The 25,420-nt window shown below is 48.0% G+C and overlaps 2 protein-coding genes across 2 annotated transcripts in view; both read right to left on the bottom strand.

Moving 5' to 3' along the window:
* The window catches only part of INO80 (INO80 complex ATPase subunit), an 85,574-nt gene extending 82,880 nt beyond the window's left edge, over window positions 1-2,694 (bottom strand). The window contains exon 1 of the mRNA XM_068161439.1: window positions 2,369-2,694. The gene's annotated coding sequence lies outside the window, so the exon portion shown is untranslated. The remainder of the gene's footprint in view (window positions 1-2,368) is intronic.
* A 6,080-nt stretch (window positions 2,695-8,774) lies between these two features.
* EXD1 (exonuclease 3'-5' domain containing 1) lies at window positions 8,775-25,376 on the bottom strand (the record flags this gene model as incomplete). Its single annotated transcript, XM_068161375.1, is given in 9 exon segments — window positions 8,775-8,792; window positions 9,759-9,992; window positions 15,848-16,039; window positions 20,295-20,366; window positions 20,486-20,530; window positions 20,532-20,635; window positions 24,574-24,586; window positions 24,588-24,643; window positions 25,097-25,376. Coding segments are annotated over 9 exon segments (1,014 nt in total), but the record flags the coding sequence as incomplete, so codon positions are not given.
* Window positions 25,377-25,420: the final 44 nt, after the last annotated feature.

Below are 25,420 nucleotides of genomic sequence, written 5' to 3'. Positions count from 1 at the left end.
GCTTTGCTTTTATGGTAAGGTCTCATAGTGTTTTCTAAGGAATGAGACAGCATTTCATTGACTGTCATTCCACCTTTTAAATACAAAGGAGAGGAGAGAGTGGGGCACAGGCTCTGAATTGTCTAATTGCTGAAATAAAAAGTCACAGACAGCACCTGATTTATTAGGGAAAATAAACCCCAACAACTAAAAAACCAAACCACAAACAAACTATAGAGGTCTACCAAAGTTTACCAGAAGCAGGTAGGTAAGAGAAGGGCAGAATACCTTACAGCAAACACAAGTATCATAGTAGTAGTATCATAGTAGTATCAGTCAGGGTTGGAAGGGACCACAAGGATCATCTAGTTCCAACTCCCCTGCCATGGGCAGGGACACCCCACACTAGATCAGCCTGGCCAGAGCCTCAGCCAGCCTGGGCTTAAAGCACCTCCAGGGATGGTGCCTCAACCACCTCCCTGGACAACACAAAAGTTGACTTGCCATAGCTGAGCTTCCATGTTTAAACTAGCAGAAGCCTGACCAGCAGAAAAACACACCTATTCAATTGTTCAGTTAAACTCTTGTCCCAAAAGGGCAGTTAGCAGTACTTATGGAGACCTCTGACAACGTGTCCATGCCGTCTGCTCCGCCTAACAGCACTGCTACCCTCACACACTGCCATTGCCTCACTCCTGCTCTCTGTGCACACAAAACAAACTGCAGGGATGTTTCCTGTTTTGTTTGGTTTTCACTCCCTGCACCCCAGACCACGGCAAGTGAACTATGTCCAAGAGAGCTCTGCTAGGGCCCTTCTCTTCCTGCCACCCAAAACAACCCCTATCACGTAATTTAGCTTGCCAAATACCACGCTTATTACAGAACCTACAGCTCACTACGTTACATCCACATGGAACAAAACTTGCCCATTTGAGCAGTCAAGCATTTCAAGCAACTTTTAATATACACATGAGAGATGGGGAAGAACTGAACTACTGGGAATACCCTAAACACTGGGAAAAGGTTCAAGCTACAGTCCTGGTTATTGTACTTTTCCCTTACTATATCTTACCAACCTCTGGATGTTATGACCCGCTCTTACACATGCACATTTAAGGAATGATGACACAAAGACATCATTTCTGATTGGTGTCAGTTAAAAAAGGGATGGGTATTGCTCACATATGGCTGTGCTGGACAAATTCATGCAGCAGTTCGTTCAGCAGAGAGCAAAACAAAATTTCAACTACGTTTCACTACAAAATGGGAACTTGACTTGCACCATTTTCTTCAGGGAAAGAAGGAAATAATTCAGGTAAATGTATTACTATCGTCTACCACACTGTGGAAAGGGAAGCTTGCCACTCAAGCTCAGCAACAGGGTAACAGAAAGAATGCATAATGCCCAGTAACGCTCTTCACAACAGAAATTGCATTAGGTGATGGATGTGCAGTGAGACCGGGCTGGCCTTTATACCACAACTTCCCAGGGTATGTCATCACCAGCACCAACGTAACATTAAACTGTGTTTTATGCACACCTAGCAGGCACTCTGCATCACCCCTGGTATCAGTTTGGCAGACGCTGGGGGCTGTGCAGACCGAGCTTCGGACAACTCCAGGGCGGCACTGCCAAGGAGAAGCTCGCACCGCGCAGGACTCCCCGAGTTCAGCAGCAACGTTGCATCATGCGGACGGTGCGCACACGGAGCTGTCCCGGCCGGCAGCGCCCGCACACGGCCCTGCCCCGGGCAGCCGGGGGCGGTTACAGGCCGAGGGCCCCAGCGTGACACCTCCACACCAGCCCCCACGGAGGGAGCCGGCGGGACCCGGGCCGAACGATGCTCCCAAACTCCCGCGGCACCGGGAGAAGAGCGGGTCCCGCCACCGCGCTCCGCCAGCACCAGGCCCAACCCCTAAGAAGCGGCTGCGCTCGCCCGTGACGCGGCGCTGGCGGCGGCGGCTCCGGCCCGGCCCCTCCCGGTCCGGCCGCGCCGCTGCCCCCGTTGCGCGCCCCCCCCCGCGCACGCGCCCCCGCCCCACGGGCGCACGTGCGCCCGCAGGTGCACGGCGGCGCCCCGGCCCCGCTGCCGCCGCGTACGCCGCCCGCCCTTAACCACCGCCCCCCCCGATTCCCCGGTGTATGGCGGGGAGCCCGGCAGCCGCTCCGCGCCGGGCGGGGGAGGGGCGGCTCCCACACCGGTGTATCGGGGCGCATCCGGCGGGCAGGGCGGGGAAGGGGCCTGTCCCTTTAAGAAGAGGCCCGGCTGCTGCGGCCGCCGCTTAGCGGGGGGGGAGTTGAAGCCGCGGCCTGCCTAGGTGGGGACCCGCTACCGGCTCCCGTAGCCCCGGCCCGGTTCGTCGTTGCTTGGTCTTCGCGGTGGCTCACCTGGATAGCAGGCCCAGCTTCGGCGCGGCGGCAGCGGCGGCGGGGGGCTGGGGGTGTCTCCTGGGCTCGTTTCCCCCGCTCACTTCACCCGGCCTCTTGCCCCGTGTTGCCGGGGTTGGTGCTGCCTGTGTCCTGTCGCGGGGCGCTCTCGACTCCTGCCTCGCCAAGATGGCGCCCGCGCTGCTGCTGAGGAGGAGGCGGCGGCTGCGGGCGCTGGGACGGCGGCGGCGGCCACTTTCGCTCACTGAGAGGAGAGGAGCAGGGACACGGGGAGCCATGGCGGGGGGGAGGAGAGGCGCCATGGCCAGGCCTGAACAATCGAACCCCGCATACCTCCCCACCGCCCAGGTCCCGCACCCCGACTCCGCCGCCCCCCTCCCGTCGCCGCAGCAGCCTCATAGCCCCGGCACCCACACTGTGGGCGCCGTCCCCACACAGAGCCCGCGGGGAGCCCTCTCCCATCGATGCACTCCCTAAGCCGATTGGTAGGGTCTGGTGGTGACGGAAATTGCCGAAGGGACTCGGCCGAAGCGGCCGGGTGAGCTAGCGAGTCTCGCGTGAGGTGGGGTGGTTTCTCGCGATGCCAGCGCGGGGAGGCGGAGCTGTACCGGAACTGACGCCTTTTCGCCCTTGAGGCGGCGGAAGGGCGGTGGGGCGGCGAGGGAGTCGGGTTGGCGGGGCCCCGGGGCTACCTCCCACCCCTTCTGGGGCTCCGCGGCTGATCCGACTGTCACCCATGGGCCGGAATGCGTCAGCGAGGCTTGCTCTTCAGGCTGAACGTGGCCGGCCCGGCCCCCGCCGTGTTGAGGTGCAGATAGCACTGGAACTGGGACATCGTCACCTAGCAGCAGCATGGACAGAAAAGGGCTGCTTCGTCGAGCTACGTGCATTTTGTACATTCCCTTTGCCATACGTGAAGAATTGCATCACAGGAGCTCAGGGAAAGGCCTGAAAATGAGTGTGCAGACAATTCACAACGTAAACGTGCTGAGTTTGTTAGCTGTTGAGCACAGCTCCCTCCCTACATCCATCAAGTATGGCATTTACAGTTAATCGTTCAGTGATCAGTCCAGTTCATCACCTGGAGCTACAAGTTGGTATTTCAGGACTAAGCTGTGTTTTAGCACGCGGTTGGCACCACCACTAACAGGAGTTAACACTGTGTCCCACTAAAGGCTACTGCCCCGGTAAAACGTCATTACAGAGCTGTCCTTAACTTGTTACGGTACTTAAATCCCAAACTACAACCAGAAATGTTATTAGAGAATCACAGGATGGCACCCAGAGACCACCTACTCGAAACATGCTGGCTAAAGCAGAGTCACCCAGAGCAGGTTGCACAGGAGCATGTCCTGGTGGGTTTTGAAAGGCTCCAGAGAAGAAGACTCTCAAACTTCTCTCTGCATCCTTTTCAGTGCTCCATCACCCTCACAGCAAAGAAACTTTTCCTTTTGTTTAGGTGGGACTTACTTTGTTCTAGTTTGTGCCCTTTGCTCCAGGGCACCTGAGCCCCAGCTGTCGGAGATGCTCCATTCCCCTCTTTAGAACTCTCTCCAGCAGCTCCTTGTCTTGAAGTGAGGAGCCCAGCACTGGAGACAATACTCCAAATGTGGCCTCACTGGGAGAGAGCAGAGGGGAAGGAGAATCTCGCTCACCTGCTGGTCATCCTTCTTAATGCACATGTAGTTTTAAGACTTGCACATGATTTTGTCACACATCACTACCCTGCTTAGATGAACTGTGAGCTAGCACCAAGCAGCAGAACAAGGTTTTGAAGTCCATTACATTTTTTTTTTGTTTCTTAAAAGTTCTCCTTTAAGAAAATTGTCATTTTGAAACACAGGCATCAATCAGTGATGACTCCGTTCCAATTGCACTCTTATTTCCAAATAAAATACTGTAAGCCAAACTAGTTTCAAACCTGTTTTATTGTTCTGAAGTGAACTGAAACAAAAGAGCTGTACAGTTTGAGTACAGAATGCCATTGAGGGTTAAATAAATAAATACAGAAACTTTACTGACAAAGAGCACAGCTTGGAAGTTCTTCTGCCAGTTTTTCTGCCACTCCCAGAAGTGAGTAAGTCTTATCTACAGATTTAGTGAAGAGACCTGGTGAGCACAAGCCAACCTCATGAGGTTCAACAAGAGCAAGTGCAGGGTCCTGCATCTGGGTCGAGGCAATCCCAGGCACAAATGCAGGCTGGGCAGTGACTGGCTGGAAAGCAGCCCTGAGGAGAGAGACTTTGTCCACCAGCACCCCCAAAAGATCAACATGAGCTCTCAGTGTGCACTTGCAGCCCACAAAGCCAATCAGATCCTGGGCTGCATCAGGAGAAGTGTGGCCAGCAGGTCAAGGGAGGTGATCCTCCCCCTCTACTCAGCTCTGGTGAGACCCCACCTGGAGTACTGTGTCCAGTTCAGGAGCCTCTCTTACAAGAGGGATGTGGAGGTACTGGAAGGTGTCCAGAGAAGGGCCACGAGGATGATCAGAGGGCTGGAGCACCTCTCCTGTGAGGACAGACTGAAGGAGTTGGGGCTGTTCAGTCTGCAGAAGAGAAGGCTCTGAGGTGACCTCATTGTGGCCTTCCAGTATCTGAAGGGGGCCTACAGGAAGGCTGGGGAGGGACTGCTCAGGATGTCAGGTAGTGATAGGTCTAGGGGGAATGGAATGAAGCTGGAGGTGGGGAGATTCAGGCTGGATGTGAGGAGGAAGTTCTTCCCCATGAGAGTGGTGAAGCCCTGGAATGGGTTGTCCAGGGAGGTGGTTGAGGCCCTGTCCCTGGAGGTGTTTAAGCCCAGGCTGGATGAGGCTCTGGCCAGCCTGATCTAGTGTGGGGTGTCCCTGCCCATGGCAGGGCGGTTGGAACTAGATGATCCTTGTGGTCCCTTCCAACCCTGACTGATACTATGATACCTATAGAAGCAAGGCTGGTCCAGGACTCCCTGTGGAGAGAACAAAAGACCAACACACATTTCCCCCAACAGTATTTGGAAGAAATGCACCCAGACACATCACAGTCATCTAGTCACACCAGTTCACACCCAAAGACAACCAGCTGAAGCAGGTATCAGCACCTACTTACAGACAAACACCATGCCTCTTGTGACCTGGTGTCATAGAATCATAGGATCAATAAGGTTGGAAAAGTCCTCAAAGATCATCAAGTCCAACCTGTCACCCAACACCTCATGACTACTAAACCATGGCACCAAGAGCCATGTCCAATCCCCTCTCAAACACCTCCAGGGATGGCGACTCCACCACCTCCCTGGGCAGCACATTCCAATGGCTAACAACTCTTCTCGGTCAAGAACTTTCTTCTCACCTCAAGTCTAAACTTCCCCTGGTGCAGCTTGAGACTGTGTCCTCTTGTTCTGGTGCTGGTTGCCTGGGAGAAGAGACCAACCCCCACCTGGCTACAAACACCCTTCAGCTAGATGTAGACAGCATTAAGGTCTCCCCTGAGCCTCCTCCAGGCTACACAACCCCAGCTCCCTCAGCCTCTCCTCATAGGGCTGTGCTCCAAACTCCTCCCCAGCTTTGTTGCCCTTCTCTGGACACTTTTCCAGCAACTCAACATCTTTCCTAAACTGAAGGGCCCAGAACTGGACACAGGACTCAAGGTGTGGCCTAACCAGTGCAGAGTACAGGGACACAATGACTTCCCTGCTCCTGCTGGCCACACTATTCCTAATGCAGGCCAGGATGCTGTTGGCCTTCTTGGCCACCTGGGCACACTGCTGGCTCATGTTTAGGCAGCTGTCAATCAGCATCCCCAGGACCCTCTCTGTTTGGCAGCTCTCAGCCACTCTGCCCCCAGCCTGTAGCTCTGCATGGGGTTGCTGTGGCCAAAGTGCAGCACCTGGCACTTGGATTTGTTGAATGCCATCCTGTTGGACTCTGCCCATCTGTCCAGTCAGTCAAGATCTCTCTGCAGAGCCCTTCTGCCCTCTAACAGATCAACATCTACTCCTAACTTGGTGTCATCTGCAAACTTACTGATGACTGACTCAATCCCCTCATCCAGACCATCAATGAAGATACTAAAGAGAATGGGGCCCAGCACTGATCCCTGGGGCACACCACTGGTGACTGGCTGCCAGCTGGATGTGGCACCATTCACCACCACTCTCTGGGCTTGGCCCTCCAGCCAGTTTCTAACCCAGCACAGAGTGTTGAGGTCTAAGCCAGGGGCTGACAGCTTGGCCAGCAGTTTGCTATGGGGGACGGTGTCAAAGGCCTTGCTGAAGTCCAGGCAGACCACATCCACAGCCTGCCCCACATCCACCAGGCAGTCACCTGATCATAGAAGGAGATCAGGTTGCAGAGGCAGGACCTGCCCTTCCTAAATCCATGCTGTCTGGGCCTGATCCCTTGGCCATCCTTCAGGTGTGCAGTGCCTGCCCCCAAGATAATCTGCTCCATCATTTTCCATGGCACTGAGGTCAGGCTGACAGGCCTGTAGTTTCCAGGTTCCTCCATCTGACCCTTCTTGTGGATGGGGATCACACTGGCCAGTTTCCAGTCATCAGGGACCTCTCCAGTGAGCCAGGACTGGGTGGCTGACTGGTAACTCCTCAGGTATCTGCAGCCTGCAGGTCAGATTTTCTCTGGACTGCATCCTGGTCAGGACAGTAACCATTGCCTCTTCCATTCTTCCCCATTTCATGTTGTTCATCAGAGCTTACCAATACAGCCACAATCCTGAGAGCAAAGGTCCTCCCCACCCTGTCTAGACCATTGGAATGGCAAAACATGCAGTATTTTAAATGTATTTACATTCAGAAATGCACATAAATGCAGAATGTAAATGCAAGCAATTTGCAACAGTCCTGTGCTTCCAAGTGAAATAGTGATATGTCCAAAAAAGTTCCAAGACTCAGGCATGGCCTACCTGACTTTTGCCAGGAGGTAGAACAGTGCTGTCAGCAGCAGAGCTTTACTTTTAGTGAATGCCAGCCAAAGCAAGCACATTGGAAACAAACTGGTTTTCCCTTGATACCTTATTTTGCTTGGGGTAAATAGATGTATTAAACTAATTCAAATGCTTTATTTCCCCCACCCTTTACACACAAGGGTTTACATACACACACCACATTAGGGTTACAGCCCTGTCTGTACCAGTTCAGAATAGAATAGAATAGACCAGACCAGACCAGGTTGGAAGAGACCTTCAAGATCATCGTGTCCAACCTATCATCCAACACCACCTAATCAACTAAACCATGGCACCAAGCACCCTGTCAAGTCTCCTCCTGAACACCTCCAGTGATGGCAACTCCACCACCTCCCTGGGCAGCCCATTCCAATGGGCAATCACTCTCTCTGTGTAAAACTTCCTCCTGACCTCCAGCCTGAACCTCCCCTGGCACAGCTTGAGACTGTGTCCTCTTGTTCTGGTGCTGGCTGCCTGGGAGAAGAGACCAAACTCTGCCTGTCTACAATCTCCCTTAAGGTAGTTGTAGAGAGCAATGAGGTCTTCCCTGAGTCTCCTCTTCTCCAGGCTAAGCAGCCCCAGCTCCCTCAGCCTCTCCTCACAGGGCTGTGCTCCAAACCCCTCACCAACTTTGTTGCCCTTCTCTGGACACACTCCAGCAAGTCAACCTCCTTCCTAAACTGAGGGGCCCAGAACTGGACACAGGACTCAAGGTGTGGCCTAACCAGTGCAGTGTACAGGGGCAGAATGACCTCCCTGTTTGACCACCAGCAGTGGCATACAGCTCTCAGCTGGAAGCTTCTTTTCTCAGCCTAAAACAACTCTGACTTGGCAGAAAAGTCCTTTTTCTTAGCACACTGCTTTGCTGTTTTCTCCAGCACAGGGCTCATTAGGGTGTGGGGTTTTTTCACTCTCCTATGAAAGAGTGTTGCACAGCTATGCCAAGAGACTTACCTGTACATAAACCAACCCCACTTGGAGTGGCCAGAAGGTTTTTCTATTTTTTTCCCCAAAAAACCCTTTCTAATGTCAAAAGGCATCTTGGAAGCATCCATGTTTACATACCTGGATTGAATGAGAGATTGATTGAGGAAGCTGGGGTTGCTTAGCCTGGAGAAGAGGAGGCTCAGGGAAGACCTCATTGCTCTTTATAACTACCTTAAGGGAGATTGTAGACAGGCAGAGGTTGGTCTCTTCTCCCAGGCAGCCAGCACCAGAACAAGAGGGGACAGTCTCAGGCTCTGCCAGGGGAGGTTTAGGCTGGAGGTTAGGAGGAAGTTCTACACAGAGAGAGTGATTGCCCATTGGAATGTGCTGCCTGGGGAGGTGGTGGAGTCACCATCACTGGAGGTGTTCAGAAGGAGACTTGACAGGGTGCTTGGTTGCATGGGTTAGTTGATTAGGTGGTGTTGGATGATAGCTTGGACATGGTGATCTTGAAGGTCTCTTCCAACCTGCTCTGGTCTGGTCTAGTCTAGTCTATATACCTGCAACAGGTAACAGAAGAACCAACACCATTTAAAACATTGCTGTGATAACAATGCCAGAAAAACAGAAGTCTCTGTTTAGAAATCAGAAAGAGCTCTCAAAAAATAGACCTCAAAGAACAGTGACACAGAAGGACTTTCCTTGAAGGAAAGACCATATTATGTCCATTCAGCAGTGGGTTTGCCTGGCATTGTAAATGAAGGAGCTGTTGTTGGACACTTCTGCAGGGGCAATAGGCCCTCTTCTTCATTTGGATGTTTTCATGTCTAAACTCATCATCAACTTACCTGTAACAGAAATTAGATTTGTACAGTCAGCTTGAGGTTAGTTTAAGGTTCTCCTTGTAGACTTACCACTTGATTTTGACTTTCAAGCTTTTCACAGAATCACACAAACATTCAGGTTGGAAAAAGAGCCTCAGGATCACCAAGTCAAACTGATAACCCTATTCTACAAGGTTCATCCCTAAACCATATCCCCAAGCACCACATCCAAACCACCTCAAAACACATCCAGGCTTGGTGACTCAACCACCTCCCTGGGCAGTATATTCCAATCCCTGATCACTCTTGCTGTGAAAGCATTTTTTCTTCTGTCCAGGCTAAACCTACCCAACCACAGCTTGAGGCCATTCCCTCTTGTTCTGTCACTAATTACCTGTGAGAAGAGACCAGCACCAGCCTCTCCACAGCATCCTTTCAGGTAGTTGTAGACAGCAATGAGGTCTCCCCTCAAAGTAACCATCCCCAGCTCCCTCAGTCACTCTTCATAAGATTTATTCTCCAGGCCCCTCCCCAGCTTTGTTGCCCTCCTCTGCACTGGCTCCAGCACCTCCACAGCTCTCTTGTATTGAGGTGGCCAAAACTGGACACGATATTCAAGGTGTGGCCTCACCAGAGCTGAGTACAAGGGGACAGTCATCTACCTACTCCTGCTGGACAAGTACATTTGTCTTGACAAAGTACATCCTGACTGTTGAAGGATGGCATTTGAGTCACCACTTTATTTGTGAGAAAGCAGTCCCTGTCTTCTCTGTAGTCTCTATCCTCCCATACATCATTTCTCTCTTTTAATTCCATGGCTGCTCTGATCAAAAGACCCTCCTCATTCATTCTGTAGTCTTTTATTGCTTTCTCCCTTCCAAGCTTCTGGCTGTCTGCCAGCTGACAAATCTCCATTGGCAGCTCCATGCAAGTGGGATGATAAGGACAAAAAGGAACCAAAAAGAAATCAAATCAATCCATATGAAAACACATGCTCTACTGTCCCTAGTACCAGATAAGAGCTCCCTCTGTAATTTGCCAATGGAACAGAACAATCATCTCTCATTAGATCTGTGGACTGTGTCAATTACCTGCTTACACAAACAATGCCTCAGGGCAAAAACCTTCCCCTTCTTTTAAAGGGAACCCAAAGGAGGGAAAGCTAGACCTGCACTGATTGTTTCCTCCTTTATTATAACTATCTTCCAGATTTAAGTAATATTTCATGTATGGTTTTTAGAGGTCTCCTGAGAGACCCTTTGCACTATGCAGTTGCTGTAAACCCCCCCAAAGAGCCATAACCAGTTCGTGTTTGCTTGTAGGAGCCACTGCAAAGGCAGCTCTCCCAGCTTTGCATTTGAAACCACGGTATTCTATGCTATCAGTTAAAAACCCTTATGAGGCAAAAGCCAACAGTTAAGAATCAATGAACCAGCTGCTTAGGAAGTACATGAAAGGAGACACACTCCTTCATTTGGTCATGTGGAATGTGGTTCAAAACATTACATTCAAGGATCTGCTCCTCAACAAGGGCTGCAATGCTCACCATCTTTGTCAGAACAAGAGAAAAAAAACCCACAGTTCATTCAGCTGTAGGAAGGGGAATTTTGCAAACAAGGAAGCTTAGGAGGCAGCCAGGCAAACTCAGTCCTAGGAGATAGTATGGAAACAACTTCAGGACAGCATACAGGAAGCACAGAGAAGCACATTTCCAAATGGCAAAACATCACAGGAAGAGTGAAAAGGAAATTGGACTACAGGTTAGGGGAATGGAAACTGTGGAGTAAGCATTCTTCAGGAAAGTGAAACCATATCCAAGTGAAGAAAATAGTAAGGATGAAGTTACAGGGGAAAAAAAACCAAAACACAAAGGGCAGGCCAGAATAAATGTATTAATAATTAACAAAAATATAGCAGAACTGACAATAACAATAGAAAAGCCTTCTGTAAACACAAGCTCAAAACATTAACCAAGCTGCAGGGCCATAGGAAGATCAGAATATGAGAGTAACACAGTAAAAAACACAGCATTATTTTCCCTTCTACATTCAGCCTGAAAACAAATGTGGAGATGCCATGCCCAAAACATTCATGATGTACCCAGAACCTGCTTCAGATTGTCCCATAAGTACTTCATACCAATACTTGAAATGCAAACAGCAAAGTGGTTTTCACAGAATCACCAAGGTTGGAAGAGACCTCAAAGATCATCAAGTCCAACCTGTCACCACAGACCTCATGACTAGACCATGGCACCAAGTGCCATGTCCAATCTCCTCTTGAACACCTCCAGGGATGGTGACTCCACCATCTCCCTGGGCAGCACATCCCAATGGCTAACAACTCTCTCAGTGAAGAACTTTCTCCTCACTTTGAGCCTAAACTTCCCCTGGTGCACCTTGAGACTGTGTCCTCTTGTTCTGGTGCTGGTTCTTCAACAGTAGAAGATGAAAAAGCTGAACTAGTGACTAGAGTGTCTTGCTTTAAATCTGCCTCGATACCCAGAGATTGGAAGAGAGTAAAAGGAAGGTCCCAGGAAAGACACAGGAAGCAGGGTGCTGCTAAGTCAGATGTCTGTATGAGCACACTGGTGGAAACAGCGAGAATATAAAGGGTGGATACAAAGATCACAGTATCACAGTATCACTGAGGTTGGAAGAGACCTTGAGGATCATAAAGTCCAACCTGTCACCACAGACCTCATGACCAGACCATGGCACCAAGTGCCACGTCCAATCCCCTCTTGAACAACTCCAGGGACAGTGACTCCACCACCTCCCTGGGCAGCACATTCCATTGACAAATGACTCTGTCTGTGAAGAACTTTCTCCTCACCTCCAGCCTAAACTTCCTCTGGTGCAGCTTGAGACTGTGTCCTCTTGTTCTGGTGCTGGTTGCCTGGGAGAAGAAACCAACCCCTTCCTGGCTACAACCACCTTTCAGGCAGTTGTAGAGAGTGATGAGGTCTCCCCTGAGCCTCCTCTTCTCCAGGCTAAACAATCCCAGCTCCCTCAGCCTCTCCTCACAGGGCTTGTGCTCAAGGCCTCTCACCAGCCTTGTTGCTGGTGACACACTGGAAAGAGTTACCACAGCATTTGTAAAGGAAAGCCATGCCTCACAAAACCTATGTCTACAAGGTTGCCCAGCTCCAGAGGAAGGCTGAATAATTCAGACAGGATTAGGGTGAAGCAGAGCAAGCACCCCACCCTTTCAGTGCTATTTAACCAGACAAATTTCTGTCCAGCTGCCTAGCTGCTGCAGCATCCTGCAGTGAGAGACAATCCATGCCCTAAACCATTTGAAGCACAAAAATTCAGGCCTTATGTTCACAATGATTAAGACGAGTTGTGTGCAGCCCCACCTCTCCTGCCAATCTGTAAAACTTCTGGCTCAGGCATGCAATTATATTTAGACAGAGAACAGAGTTTGTGCCATGAACATGCCATCAGGTATACACTACACTGCATCTTACCTACTCCAGCTTTACCTTAAGTACATTGGGAAATGACTCTGCTGCACAGGGATGTGCAACTCCGTTGTGGCACCACAGCTCTGCCTGTGAACTGTCACCACTTACACAAGCAAGCACTGCAGTTCTAGCAGATCATTTGCTCCTTTACACTGATGGGTTCCCAGGCTACGTTTGCTTCTGGGAATTGAAGTCCTGAATGGCTGCATGCAGCTGTATTTCCAACTACCTAACAGCACACCACATGGATCTACAAAGAGAGTTAGAAATCTAGCAGATAAAGCTTTGTTACTGGCTCTTTTCTAGTGAGAGAGCAGCAGAGGCACAGAAAACCATTTCACTTGATGTCTACATCCACTAGAAGAACTCTTGGCAGAAAATTATGCTGAAAATGTAGGCAATTGCAGAGGCCTTCAGGGTGGGAAGTTTCCGTTGAGTTCTCCCCCTCAGTGGCAAGGAAGCTTATCGGTTTGAGAAAGATGCTGAAGAGGGAAGCTGAGGGTTTAGATAATGAAGTGTGAGGGATCAGAGGTTATTGGTTTGCAAGTAAAAAGTCAGTTGCTTAGAAGGGAGTGTTCACTACTTAGAAGACTCAACTACTACTTGCAGGTGATGACCACCAACCAGAGAGATGGGCAGAGTCCAACAGGATGGCATTCAACAAGTCCAAGTGCTGGGTGCTGCACTTTGGCCCCATGCAGAGCTACAGGCTGGGGTCAGAGTGACTGGACAGCTGCCAAACAAAGAGGGCCCTGGGGGTGCTGATTGACAGCTGCCTAAACATGAGCCAGCAGTGTGCCCAGGTGGCCAAGAGGGCCAATGGCATCCTGGCCTGCATCAGAAATAGTGTGGCCAGCAGGAGCAGGGAAGTCATTGTGCCCCTGGATTCTGCATTGGTTATGCCACACCTTGAGTCCTGTGTCCAGTTCTGGGCCCCTCAGTTTAGGAAGGACATCAAAACACTTGAATGTGTCCAGAGAAGGGCAACGAGGCTGGGGAGAGGCCTTGAGCACAGCCCTGTGAGGAGAGGCTGAGGGAGCTGGGGTTGTTTAGCCTGGAGAAGAGGAGGCTCAGGGGTGACCTCATCACTCTCTACAACTGCCTGAAAGGTGGTTGTAGCCAGGAAGGGGTTGGTCTCTTCTCTCAGGCAATCAGCACCAGAACAAGAGGACACAGTCTCAAGCTGCGCCAAGGGAAGTTTAGGCTGGAGGTGAGGAGAAAGTTCTTCATGGAGAGAGTTGTTAGGCATTGGAATGTGCTGCCCAGGGAGGTGGTGGAGTCACCATCCCTGGAGGTGTTCAAGAGGGGACTGGATGTGGCACTTGGTGCCATGGTCCAGTCATGAGGTCTGTGGTGACAGGTTGCACTTGATGACCTTTGAGGTCTCTTCCAGCCTTGGTGATACTGTGTGAATGCAGTACTCAAGATGTGGCCTCACCAGCGCTGAGTACACTTAACAGGCTGTTCTTTTCCCTTGGGTCATGCCTACTTTTGCAAGCATTTCACATTGCAAATTCAGATGTCAAGCTCACTTTTTTCCCCATGAACTAGGAACAACCTACCTTTTTTTGGCAGCACTTCTCTAAAAAGACAAGTTTTCAGCTATGACCTTCTCTCTTCTCCTACATCCACAAAGCAACTATGACCTCTTGTGGTTATCTAAACTAATCGCCTCCTAAATCCTCAGTAATGGGATTTACAGCTCTGAGCCCTTAAGTAATTCTCAGAGGATTCCAGTCTGTGCTTGAGTGTGTTGTTAGACCATTTCTTCCATGAATTTGGCCTGCATTCTCTTTTCCTAATAAATATGTCAAGACATTTACAACTGCAAAAATGAGGTGGTACCAGGAGTCAGTCACGTTAGTTCAGTTCCTTTGTGATGATGAATGAAGGTGTCTGACCATTCACTTTTCACCCAAATTTAATACCAGCAATATCTTACATGGTTATTACAAGCCCTCCTAAGATTACTTCATTGAGAAGACAGAAAAAACCCAACACAAATACCACTGCTTGTTGGGGTCTGTCCTTTCCATTAGTCCACAAAGTCAACCTCCTTAACTAAAAATCTTCCTCCCTCCCCCTATAAAAATTAACAGGCAATTACAGATATGTCCACCATACAAGAGACACTCTAAGGCATCTGGCCATGCAATACTACTGGTTCTATGTAACCAAAGAGGAAAAGTGCTACTTGATTTAGTCTTGGGTTTTGGGTTGTTCTTTTTGTTGCATTTTTTGGCTGGTTGGTTTGGAGTTTGTGGGGTTTTTTTTGTTTGAGTTTGGGTTTTTTTGTTGTTATTGTTGTTTTATAGCAGAGCAGAGCAGAGAAGAGCAGAGAAGAGAAGAGGTTGGAAAAGACCTTTGAGATCATCGAGTCCAACCTATCATCCAACACCATCTAATCAACTAAACCATGGCACCAAGCTCCCCATCAAGACTCCTCCTAAACACCTCCAGTGATGGTGACTCCACCACCTCCCCATGCAGCCCATTCCAATGGCCAATCTCTCTTTCTGTGAAGAATTTCTTCCTAACATGCAGCCTAAACCTCCTCTGGCACAGCCTGAGACTGTGTCCTCTTGTTCTGGTGCTGGTTAATGCAGCGAGTAGATACAGACACCAACACTTCTGCTGCTGTACACAGAAAACAAGGTAAATGGCACGAAGTAGGGTGTATAGGGGCAGAAAAGGAGGCTGCTGTAGCTAGGTCCTCCAGAGTTTATAGGATAGTATAAAATAGTATAGAATAGAATAGACCAGGTTAGAAGAGACCTTGAAGATCATCACGTCCAACCTATCAACCAATCCAACACCACCTAATCAACTAAACCATGGCACCAAGCACCCCATCAAGTCTCCTCCTGAACACCTCCAGTGATGGTGACTCCACCACCTCCTCAGGCAGCCCATTCCAATGGGCAATCACTCTCTCTGTGTAGAACTTCTTCCTAACATCCAGCCTAAACCTCCCCTGGCACAGCTTGAGATTGTGTCCTCTTGTTCTGGGGCTGGGTGCCTGCCTGGGAGAAGAGACCAACCTCTGCCTGGCTCCAACCTCCCATCAGGGAGTTGGAGAGAGCAAGAAGGTCTCCCCTGAGCCTCCTCCTCTCCAGGCTAAGCAACCCAGCTCCCTCAGCCTCTCCTCATAGGGCTTGTGTTCCAAATCCCTCACCAACTTTGTTGCCCTTTTCTGGACACGTTGCAGCAAGTCAATGTCCTTCCTAAACTGAGGGGCCCAGAACTGGACACAGTTCTATCAGAGTGCTATCTATCAGAGCCTTAGATAGCTAGCCAGAGAAACAAGCAAAGACAAACCTACCTTTATGCTCCCAAGGAGATCTCCAGACTGAGTTTGACAAGCACTTAAATAATTGTGTACTACAGCTGTTAGGTCAGACATCAAGCTACCCATCAGAGACGAGTGGAGCAGCAGAAGGTATGTGGCCTTCAGAGCAAGTGCTTTAGGCAGAGAAGCTGGAAGGGGTCTTAAGAACCATATGTCAGGTTTCTCCTGTACATCCCAATGGAAAAAAAAAACCCAAACAACACCACAGTTATTTAAGTAGCAAAAATGGTAACAAAGCTTTTCATCACATTCTTCTGCAGTTTACAATTCACCTCCCAATGCTGATCTCTACAGCTTCTAAGGCCATCTTTGTACAAGGCTGTGGATGTTAAAGAAGAGGCTCTTTGGGAGGAGGGATTGCTTCTTTACAAAAAACCCAAACCAACCAAAATCCAACACACACCTATGCTGGGTTTTCTCCTTCTCACTCTGAAACTAGGCTGGATTCCTAAGGGCTGAGCTGAGAGGTCTAAAGGGAGAAAAACCCCTTACATCAACACAGTCAGGTGTCATTAAATGTCCAGTGCCCATAGTTAATAGCCACCCTACCCCATGGAAAAGCAAGGTCAGGTGGTAAAAACCTAGCAAAAAGATACCACAGCTGGCACCACTGTATTTCTACACAATTAGTTTAACATTTGATGTTCTCATAAGGTCATCCACCCAATGGGTGAAAGGGAAGGTGGTGGATGTAGTTTTTTCTGGATTTCATGAGGTTTTTGATCCTTGTTGTCCAGTTGGGATGAGTGAGTTCACAGCATGCCAGGTGAAGAACTGGCTGAAGGACAAAGCTCAAAGGGTGGTAGTGAATGGGGCTGCATCCACCTGGTGACCAGTGGTGCTCCTCAGGGCTCAATCCTAGTGCCAGTTCTCTTCAATATATTGATGAATGATCTGGATGCAGGATTTGAATGTGCCATTAACAAGTTTGCTGATGATACCAAACCGGGAGGTGTTTAACCCTCTGGAGGGACAACAGGCCTTGCAAAAAGATCTAGATAGATTGGAGCACTGGGCTATGATTAACAGAATGAGATCTAACAAGTCAAAATATTGGATTCTGCACTAAGGACAGAGTAACACCAGGCACAAGGATAGACTGGGAGAGGAGTGGCTGGAAAGCAGCCCTGCAGAAAGGGATCTGGGGCTCCTGGTTGACAGCAGCTCACTAGTTGCAGCAGGGTGTACCCTGGCAGCCAAGAGGGCAAACCCTATCCTGGGTTGCATCAGACAAACATAGCATGACCAGCCAGTCAGAAGAGATTATCCTGCTGTATTCAGTGGTGGTGTGGCCTCACTCTGAGTGCTGTGTGCATTCTGAACCCCTCAGTATAAGAAGGATGTGAAAGTCCTTGAATATGCCCTGAGGAGGGCAACAGAGATGGTGAAAGGGCTGGAAGGGAAGTCCTATGAGGAGGGGCTGAGAACTAACTGCTGCCTTCTCTGGGAGAGAAGCCATGTATTTGCTAAGCCAATCCCTTTATTGGCTGTGAACTCTGGGCTAAGCCAATCCATTTATTGAATTTCCAAGGAATAGAAGACTGTATGAAGGCGTTATGCAGAAAATGCAAAAAGTTAAGAGCACCAGCAATCCTGGATTAAGAAATGTCAGATAATCTGTGCTGTTTCTTAGGACAGATAATCTAGGACTGCCTGTATCTCTACCAGACTGACTACACTGCTGCAGTTCAAAGAAGTCTACAATCAGCCCCTGAAAAGTGGCAGGAAACATACCTGGAGATAGGGACTGCAACAATTCAAGCTGATGAGTTCACTGAAGAAAAGAAAATGAAGAAGATCCAGGTGAAGCTGACCTTCACTGGATCAAAAACACCAGGGAAAGAGGAAATTTCCATCACTCCTTATTGAACAGTCCTTTGGTACAGTATTTCTGACCTAGTACTAAAACTTTATCTTTTTGCTCTCAGTGGCCAAACACAGATGAAGAGGAACCCCAGGAAAGGCCTTCTCAGTCACTTACTTTCCATCCAGTCAAAGATGACTGGATGGAAATAGGTTCCACTCATTGAGATGGTTAGGGAGAGAGTTTCTAGTAAAAAATGTCAATGTTTTCCAAACAAGGAGAGAAAAGAGTTGAAGATTTAAGTAAATATGAAAGCACCTGTGTGATCAATATCCATAAGAAGTCTAATCTGACTTAGCTGCTCTGTAGTTGGAATCAGTTAGCTGTTTGGGTGGGTTGGATTGGTTGATGGGTTGGACACGATGATCTTGAAGGTCTCTTCCAACCTGGTTTGGTTTATTCTAATAAAGGTTTTATTCTAAATGAATGAGTTAAGAGCAGTTTAATAAATGAGATACAATAAAATATTATGATTAAAAAGATAACAACAATAATAATAGTAGTGGAAAAGAAATATGCAACAACAAAGGAAAGGAATAAACCCCGAGAAAGACGAGTGATGCACAGTGCAGTTGCTGACCACCTGCCAACCCACACCCTGGCAGTAATCTGCCCCTCCCAGCCAATTCCCCCCCCAGTTTATATACTGGGTATGGAATATCCCTTTGGCTCCTTTGGGTCAGCTGTTCTGGCCACGCTGCCTCTCAGCTTCCTGTGCTTCTGCTTGTTGGCAGTGCACAGGAAATGGAAAATGCTTGACTGAAGATGAGCACTACTGAGCAACAACTAAACCATCAGTGTGTTACCAATGTTGTTCTCACTCTAAACCACAGCACTGCACCAGTTACTAGGAAGGAAATTTACTGTCTCCCAGCTGAAACCAGGACAGCAGCCAACAACATTTTACAGTAAGGCAGGGATTTCAGAATATGAGTGTTCTAGCCTGATGATGCAGCACAGAAGTGTCCCATGAGGCAATGTTAAGAATGTAAGCACTGACAACAGCCAGTTGCCTGCTCACTACAAAGCTTTTTAGGCTGCTATAGCCCAACAGGGACTCCTTCACCCTCCAAGGCAATCAAATGTGAAATAGCAGTATCAGACTTCCACAAACATTACCATTAAAAGTTACTTCAACAGGTGGTGCTTAACTACTAAGCATCAGTGGGGAAGACAGTGAATGCCAGAAATCTTTCATTGCCATGCTCTTCATGTTGTGTTAATTACATTAGGTCACTTCTTGCAGAGGATAAACAACTGCAGCAGCTAGTCAAAGCCAGGGATAAATAACACTTTCCAAATCATGCCAGCATGATCCCATCTAAGCCAGTTTTTCATTCTATTGCTGTTTTCCAAAGAGCCTCACTTGTGCATATGGCCTGTTCCAGCAATTCAGCAACATTGGGAAGCTGTCTCTACAAAGTGCTTCACAAAAACCATCTATATGAGTTTGCTCTTAGGTGTCACTCAGTTATTTTTCCCAGCAGTATAGAGTAAAAGACAAGACAGCATAATTCCATAATATCAGGTACCCTGCAGGGCAGCCAAGCCCAGACCACTACCTCACTTAGAATGAGAAGTAGGATTCAGGCCAATGAATCAGACCTATTGAATCTAAGCCAAGAGATCTATCAGTGCAAGGAAAATGCACATCAGCTCCTGCCAAGACAACAGAACAAGGAGTGCAATTCTGTGTAACTCAGGCCCTAGGCTGGGGAGTTGTGGTTAGTTATTACTAGCCAGTACAGTTAGGAGCACTGGTGGGAATCTGCACCCCTGCCTTTCTCATGCAGTCAAGGATTAACACAGACACTGTCTGATATTTGCTCTGTAATGGGATAACATAATTTTTAGGAGTAAAAGGCCAAACTAAGATCACAAAGGGACTGAGGAAAACCTCTGCTGTATAAAGCTTACTATGTGGCCCAGATTAGGGCTTAAAAACATTACTCTGGCAGTCATAGCTATGACATAAAAAGTCAGTCTATAGGAAAAGATGAATTATACATAACTATGCCTAACACATCCACACCCTTTATGATGTTATTTTCTCATCTCTCAGAAGGTCCCAATTATCTCACAACATTAACTACCACAACTACCAAGGCCTGTTATTTCACTTCCACCACTGCTTTTATTAGCAGGAGCTTCCTAGTGATGGACATTTGTAGCCTGGATCTGTTTCCATGCCTGTGAAAGGGGCAGAAAGAATAACAAAGAACACAAAGCACAAGCTGACCTGGCTCTTGTTTGAGCCACAGAAGCCTCAGGTTGTGCCAAGTTTGATGGATATCAGTTAATACATCCTAAAAACCAAAAAACCCAAAACCCCAAACCCAACACATTAAACTTGCTGCTAATATTAGATATTAACTACCTTTTAAAATGAGCCTAACACAAGTCTAAATAATTCTGTTAGCCTTGCCTGCTGGTTCTTTTTACATTACATTTACAGCATTCCAGTAATGTTAAACCTTCTCTGAAAGGATGCCCTGAAAAAGGCTGAAGGTTCTGTTGTTGAAACTTTTGTTCCCATCCAGAGTATCTGAAGGATACCTGTGTATCAAAGACACTGGTACTGTGCTGGTGAAGGAGTCAGTCTGAGATCCAGTGGCAGTCATGCATGACCTGAAACAAGAAAGCTCTGTCAGACAAACCTGTGTCCCACTGCAATTTTTATGGTGCAGGTAGATCATTATGTATGCACACGAACTCTGCTGCCACAAATGTCTTCACACTCCCTGTACCCTTCCCTTGGGGATGTGTTTATCTTCCAGCACCATCTGTAATCCCATTTTTGAAAGCCTGAGGTCCCAGAAGGATGACATCAAACAGAGAAACGTGGCATTTTGTTGCTACCTACCAAAAGTTCAGATGCAGAGAAAATAAGTGAGAGGCTAAGAACAAACTGTTTGAAAGTAGGAGAGAGTGCACAGCTGCCCACAAGCCACAACTTCCTATGTACAGGCTTATGTTGGAGAGTGCAGCTTTAGTTTCCAGAATGCTAACTGTCTTGTTTTTTCCCAGAGGTGCTCAGAGACTCTCACAATGATGAGAAGAACAACCCCATAGTCTGCTCTATGCAAAGACAGCATTTTGAGACACACCAAGAGCAAGCTCCATGCACAGCACTTAAATTCCTGCACCTGTGATGGTGACATTGGAAAGGAACCACTTCCAAGAAAATTCTTGTGCCTGTGAGATTCCTTTCATTGCCAAACAGCAGTACCAAAGAAACAAAGGACATCATTTTCCATCCTAGCATTTCAAATGGGATATAACATTTAGGCTTTGCCTATGTTGAAATCAAATAATGGTTTAACAAAAGCTGTTATTTGAAAGCAATTCAGCCATACCAAAGCACACATTTTGTGGATGCTTACTTCTGCATAACCAAGTTAAGTCTGAGGAATGAACTCCCAGACAAATTTTTGCCTTTGGATAAATACACTCACTTGTAAACCTATTTAACAATAAACTAAGATGATTTTTTAGCTAATACATTAAGCTATTCTACTTTGTCCCTGCCTTTTCAGAAGATGATAGCATCACAGCTCATTAAGATACTGTAAGGTCTTCAGATGGATTTTTCTCCTTTAGTTATCACAGAATGTTAAGGGTTGGAAGGGACCTCCAGAGAGTCCATGCTAAAAGCAGGATCACCCAGGGCAGAATAATAATAATAGAATAAACCAGGTTGGAAGAGACCTTCAAGATCATCGTGTCCAACCTATCATCCAACACCACCTAATCAACTAAGCCATGCAACCAAGCACCCTATCAAATCTCCTCCTGAAAACCTCCAGTGGTGGTGACTCCACCACCTCCTCAGGCAGCCCATTCCAATGGCCAATCACTCTCTCTATGTAAAACTTCCTCCTAACCTCCAGCCTAAACCTCCCCTGGCGCAGCCTGAGACTGTGTCCTCTTGTTCTGGTGCTGGTTGCCTGGGAGAAGAGACCAACCTATGCCTGGCTACAGCCTCCCTTCAGGTAGTTGTAGAGAGCAAGAAGGTCACCCCTGAGTCTCCTCTTCTGCAGGCTAAGCAGCCCCAGCTCCCTCAGCCTCTCCTCATAGGGCTTGTGTTCCAAACCCCTCACCGATTTGTTGCCCTTCTCTGGACACGCTCCAGCAAGTCAACCTCCTTCCTAAACTGAGGGGCCCAGAACTGGACACAGTACTCGAGGTGTGGCCTAACCAGTGCAGTGTACAGGGGCAGAATGACCTCCCTGCTGCTGCTGGCCACACTGTTCCCAATGCAGGCCAGGATGCCACTGGCCCTCCTGGCTGCCTGGGCACACTGCAGTGTACTAACTTGTTTCAAGTTTTAAACATTAGACAGTTTTACAAGCATCCTATGTGTAATTTTTCCCAATCATGATCCCAATTATAAAAGGTAAATACAGACCAAACCCACAATGACTCTCAGGTATATAGTGATCCAAGAGAAACAGACACAGCATCAGCCCCATTACAGAGAGAGAGCTGGAAATCCCACAACTAGAAACACCAACAGGAGGTTTAGCAGAGATAATGGATAACTGAAGAGTACAATCTTCCCTGATCTCCTCCTAAGAAATTCTCCTACCTATATTTTCACCAATTCCTTAAGATCACATAAAGTGTGCCCAGGCAACCAAGAGGGCCAATGGCATCCTGGCCTGCATCAGGAATAGTGTGGCCAGCAGGAGCAGGGAGGTCATTCTGCCCCTGTACACTGCACTGGTTAGGCCACACCTTGAGTCCTGTGTCCAGCTCTGGGCCCCTCAGTTTAGGAAGGAGGTTGACTTGCTGGAGCGTGTCCAGAGAAGGGCAACAAAGTTGGTGAGGGGCTTGGAACACAGCCCTGTGAGGAGAGGCTGAGGGAGCTGGGGTTGCTTAGCCTGGAGAAGAGGAGACTCAGGGAAGACCTTCTTGCTCTCTACAACTACCTGAAGGGAGGCTGTAGCCAGGCATAGGTTGGTCTCTTCTCCCAGGCAACCAGCACCAGAACAAGAGGACACAGTCTCAGGCTGCACCAGGAGAGGTTTAGGCTGGAGGTTAGGAGGAAGTTTTACACAGAGAGAGTGATTGCCCATTGGAATGTGCTGCCCAGGGAGGTGGTGGAGTCACCATCATTGGAGGTGTTCAGGAGGAGATTTGATAGGGTGCTTGGTTGCATGGGTTAGTTGATTAGGTGGTGTTGGATGATAGGTTGGACACGATGATCTTGAAGGTCTCTTCCAACCTGGTCTATTCTATTCTATTCTATTCAGAAAACCCAGCTTCTTCCTCAAGCAACAGTTCGATTCCTCTCTAAGCAGGGAAGTCTCTTCCTGTGGGGAAGAGCTTTTTCCTCTGTATGTGCAATAGATTTACCATACTAAGAGCCCAGATCTCAGCTGAAGTTACTGCAGGACAAAGGACAAAATGGCTCAGAGGACCTATAGTATTGCTGGTCTGATTCAGGATCAAAAAATGCTATTAAATTTAACAGCATTAAACTTAAAGCAAACTTAAGCATTAAACTTAAAGCAAATCTGGCTTTGAGTTCTGAAACAGCCTTTTCACCAAGTCTACTTATGTCATCATACATGACTTAGAGGAAAACCTCCAGGCATGTCTGGAGTTCCATACACCTACAAAACCAACACAAGTCCCTCTCCAAATGCAAACAAAACCTCATGCTGTTCCCTTCCTAATCAAAGTAATGGTTCTCCAAATAGTAATGCTGACTCTTCACCTCATTTACTGGTGATACAGTCTGAAAACAGCAGCCAGAACACACTGATGCAGATTCACATCCACCCATAGCAAACTCCTGTGTGCATATATGCACACTTCAAATAGCAACACCAGAGATACATTTCTACTTGTCTTAAATAATCCAGTTAATGCCTATTACTCTGGTTTCACTACAGCCAGCAGAAGTGATTTCCAGTATCCCACCAAAGTCAGTATCTAACTACAATTAATTACTTTACATACCGTTGCACATGTAGTAAAGCAGGAAAAAGGCAGAACAGTCAGTTAATCACCTGATAAGTTCAATAGCTGCCTTCTAGCTATTTCCTCCTCAACAGTTTGTTCCTTGTCCCCAAAGCAAAAGAAATGCCAATATAAATCCACAGGTTGTTTATACACCAAAACCCCCATGTTTTTCTTAAATGATCCCATATTCTTATTACTAGTGAATCACAGAAAGTCTCAGTTAAACAGATCATTTAATAGAGGTGCTTCTGCTGGTGTGAGTAAAAGCAAAACCAAATTAACTAAAACTCTAGCACTTTAACTTTCCAGAATCACAGAATACATCTGGTTGGAAGAGACCTCAAAGATCATCCAGTCCAACCCTCGACCCAGCACTGAAGGGTCAACGCTAAACCACATCCCTGAGCACCAGGTACACACACTGCTTGAACACCTCCAGGGAAGGTGACTCCACCACTACCCTAGGCAGACCATTCCATTAGTGAGTCATCTTGCACACACAGAAACATACACAATGAATGTTAACTTGCCTTCAGGATGTAGACAGAGGGCACACTGATTTCAACTGACTGCCTTCAAAGTGGTTACTTTGTTCAGCAGTCTTATTGCATTTTATTACTTACTTAACTAATAAGCTTTAATACAGTACAGTCACAAGACCTTAACAAAGTGGAGAATTATTGTTTCACTGATAGATAACTGGGGAACAAAGGTTACATGATTTACACATCATCCCTACTGATTTTAGGAGATGCATAGCTGAGGAATTCAGTAGTGACCAAAAGAAAAAAAAAAGGGATTTAAAATGCCAAACTAAGAGTGGGCATGCTGCCTTAGCCCAAAAATCCGATAAGAAACCCCTCACCATTGACTATTTCAGTGCCAAAACACCACCTTTACTCTGGGAATGTCTCTGCTAGTGTCAAAGTTCTCCGCTGAAATGAGGGTGAGGAAAAAAACACAGATATACAACAGATTCCATTCTTTGGGATAAAAACTCACCACAAAGCAAGACCATAGGATCTGACAGTACTGAGGATAATGATGATGATGATGATGTTAATGATGATCATGATGATGGTCATCATGATGACAACAATGATAATAATGATGATAATGATAATAACAATTAAAACGATTATATTAATTATTCTAATAATTATGATGATAATAATAGGGTTATTTTACATGACAGATTTTTCACCTTACAGAAGGTTTCTTAAAGATGACTCTGCACCGAGCAGGACACGACTCAGGGCTGCTACACCTAAAGGGCCTCGCAGCCGAGAGCACACGCAGGTGCTGCGGACTCCTGCTTTGCGTTTTACTCAACGCGGTGCCCGTTGTGGCACCCGGGAAGCACCCACGGGCCCTTCGCGGCTACCCACCCCGCCAGCCACACGGAGTCCAGCTAAGGGCGGCAGCGGGGTGCCCCGACCTGTCCGCAGGAAAGAGGGTCCGGTCAGGGCTCACGTGCTGCAGCACCCCTTCGAAGACACCACATTTTAGGGGGACTTCAATGGTTCTACCCAAAATCGCGCTAAGGCGCTCGCTGCTGAGGGCTGTGCGGCTGCCCGTGGCACAGCGGGAACGGGATACCCGCCGCACAGAGCAACGCAGGGGTCGATGCTGGGCGCCAAGCGCTGGCCACGTCCCGGAGACGGGACCCCCAGAGCCCCCCCGTCACGGAAGTGAAAATGATGCCGCAGGCA

This window comes from Melanerpes formicivorus, unplaced genomic scaffold (assembly GCF_026170545.1).
Source record: "Melanerpes formicivorus ecotype bairdi unplaced genomic scaffold, bMelFor1.0.p_v2 SCAF_58, whole genome shotgun sequence".
Lineage (NCBI taxonomy): Eukaryota > Metazoa > Chordata > Aves > Piciformes > Picidae > Melanerpes > Melanerpes formicivorus.
Note: the sequence above shows the minus strand (reverse complement) of the source record. Positions and strands in the feature narration are given on the sequence as shown.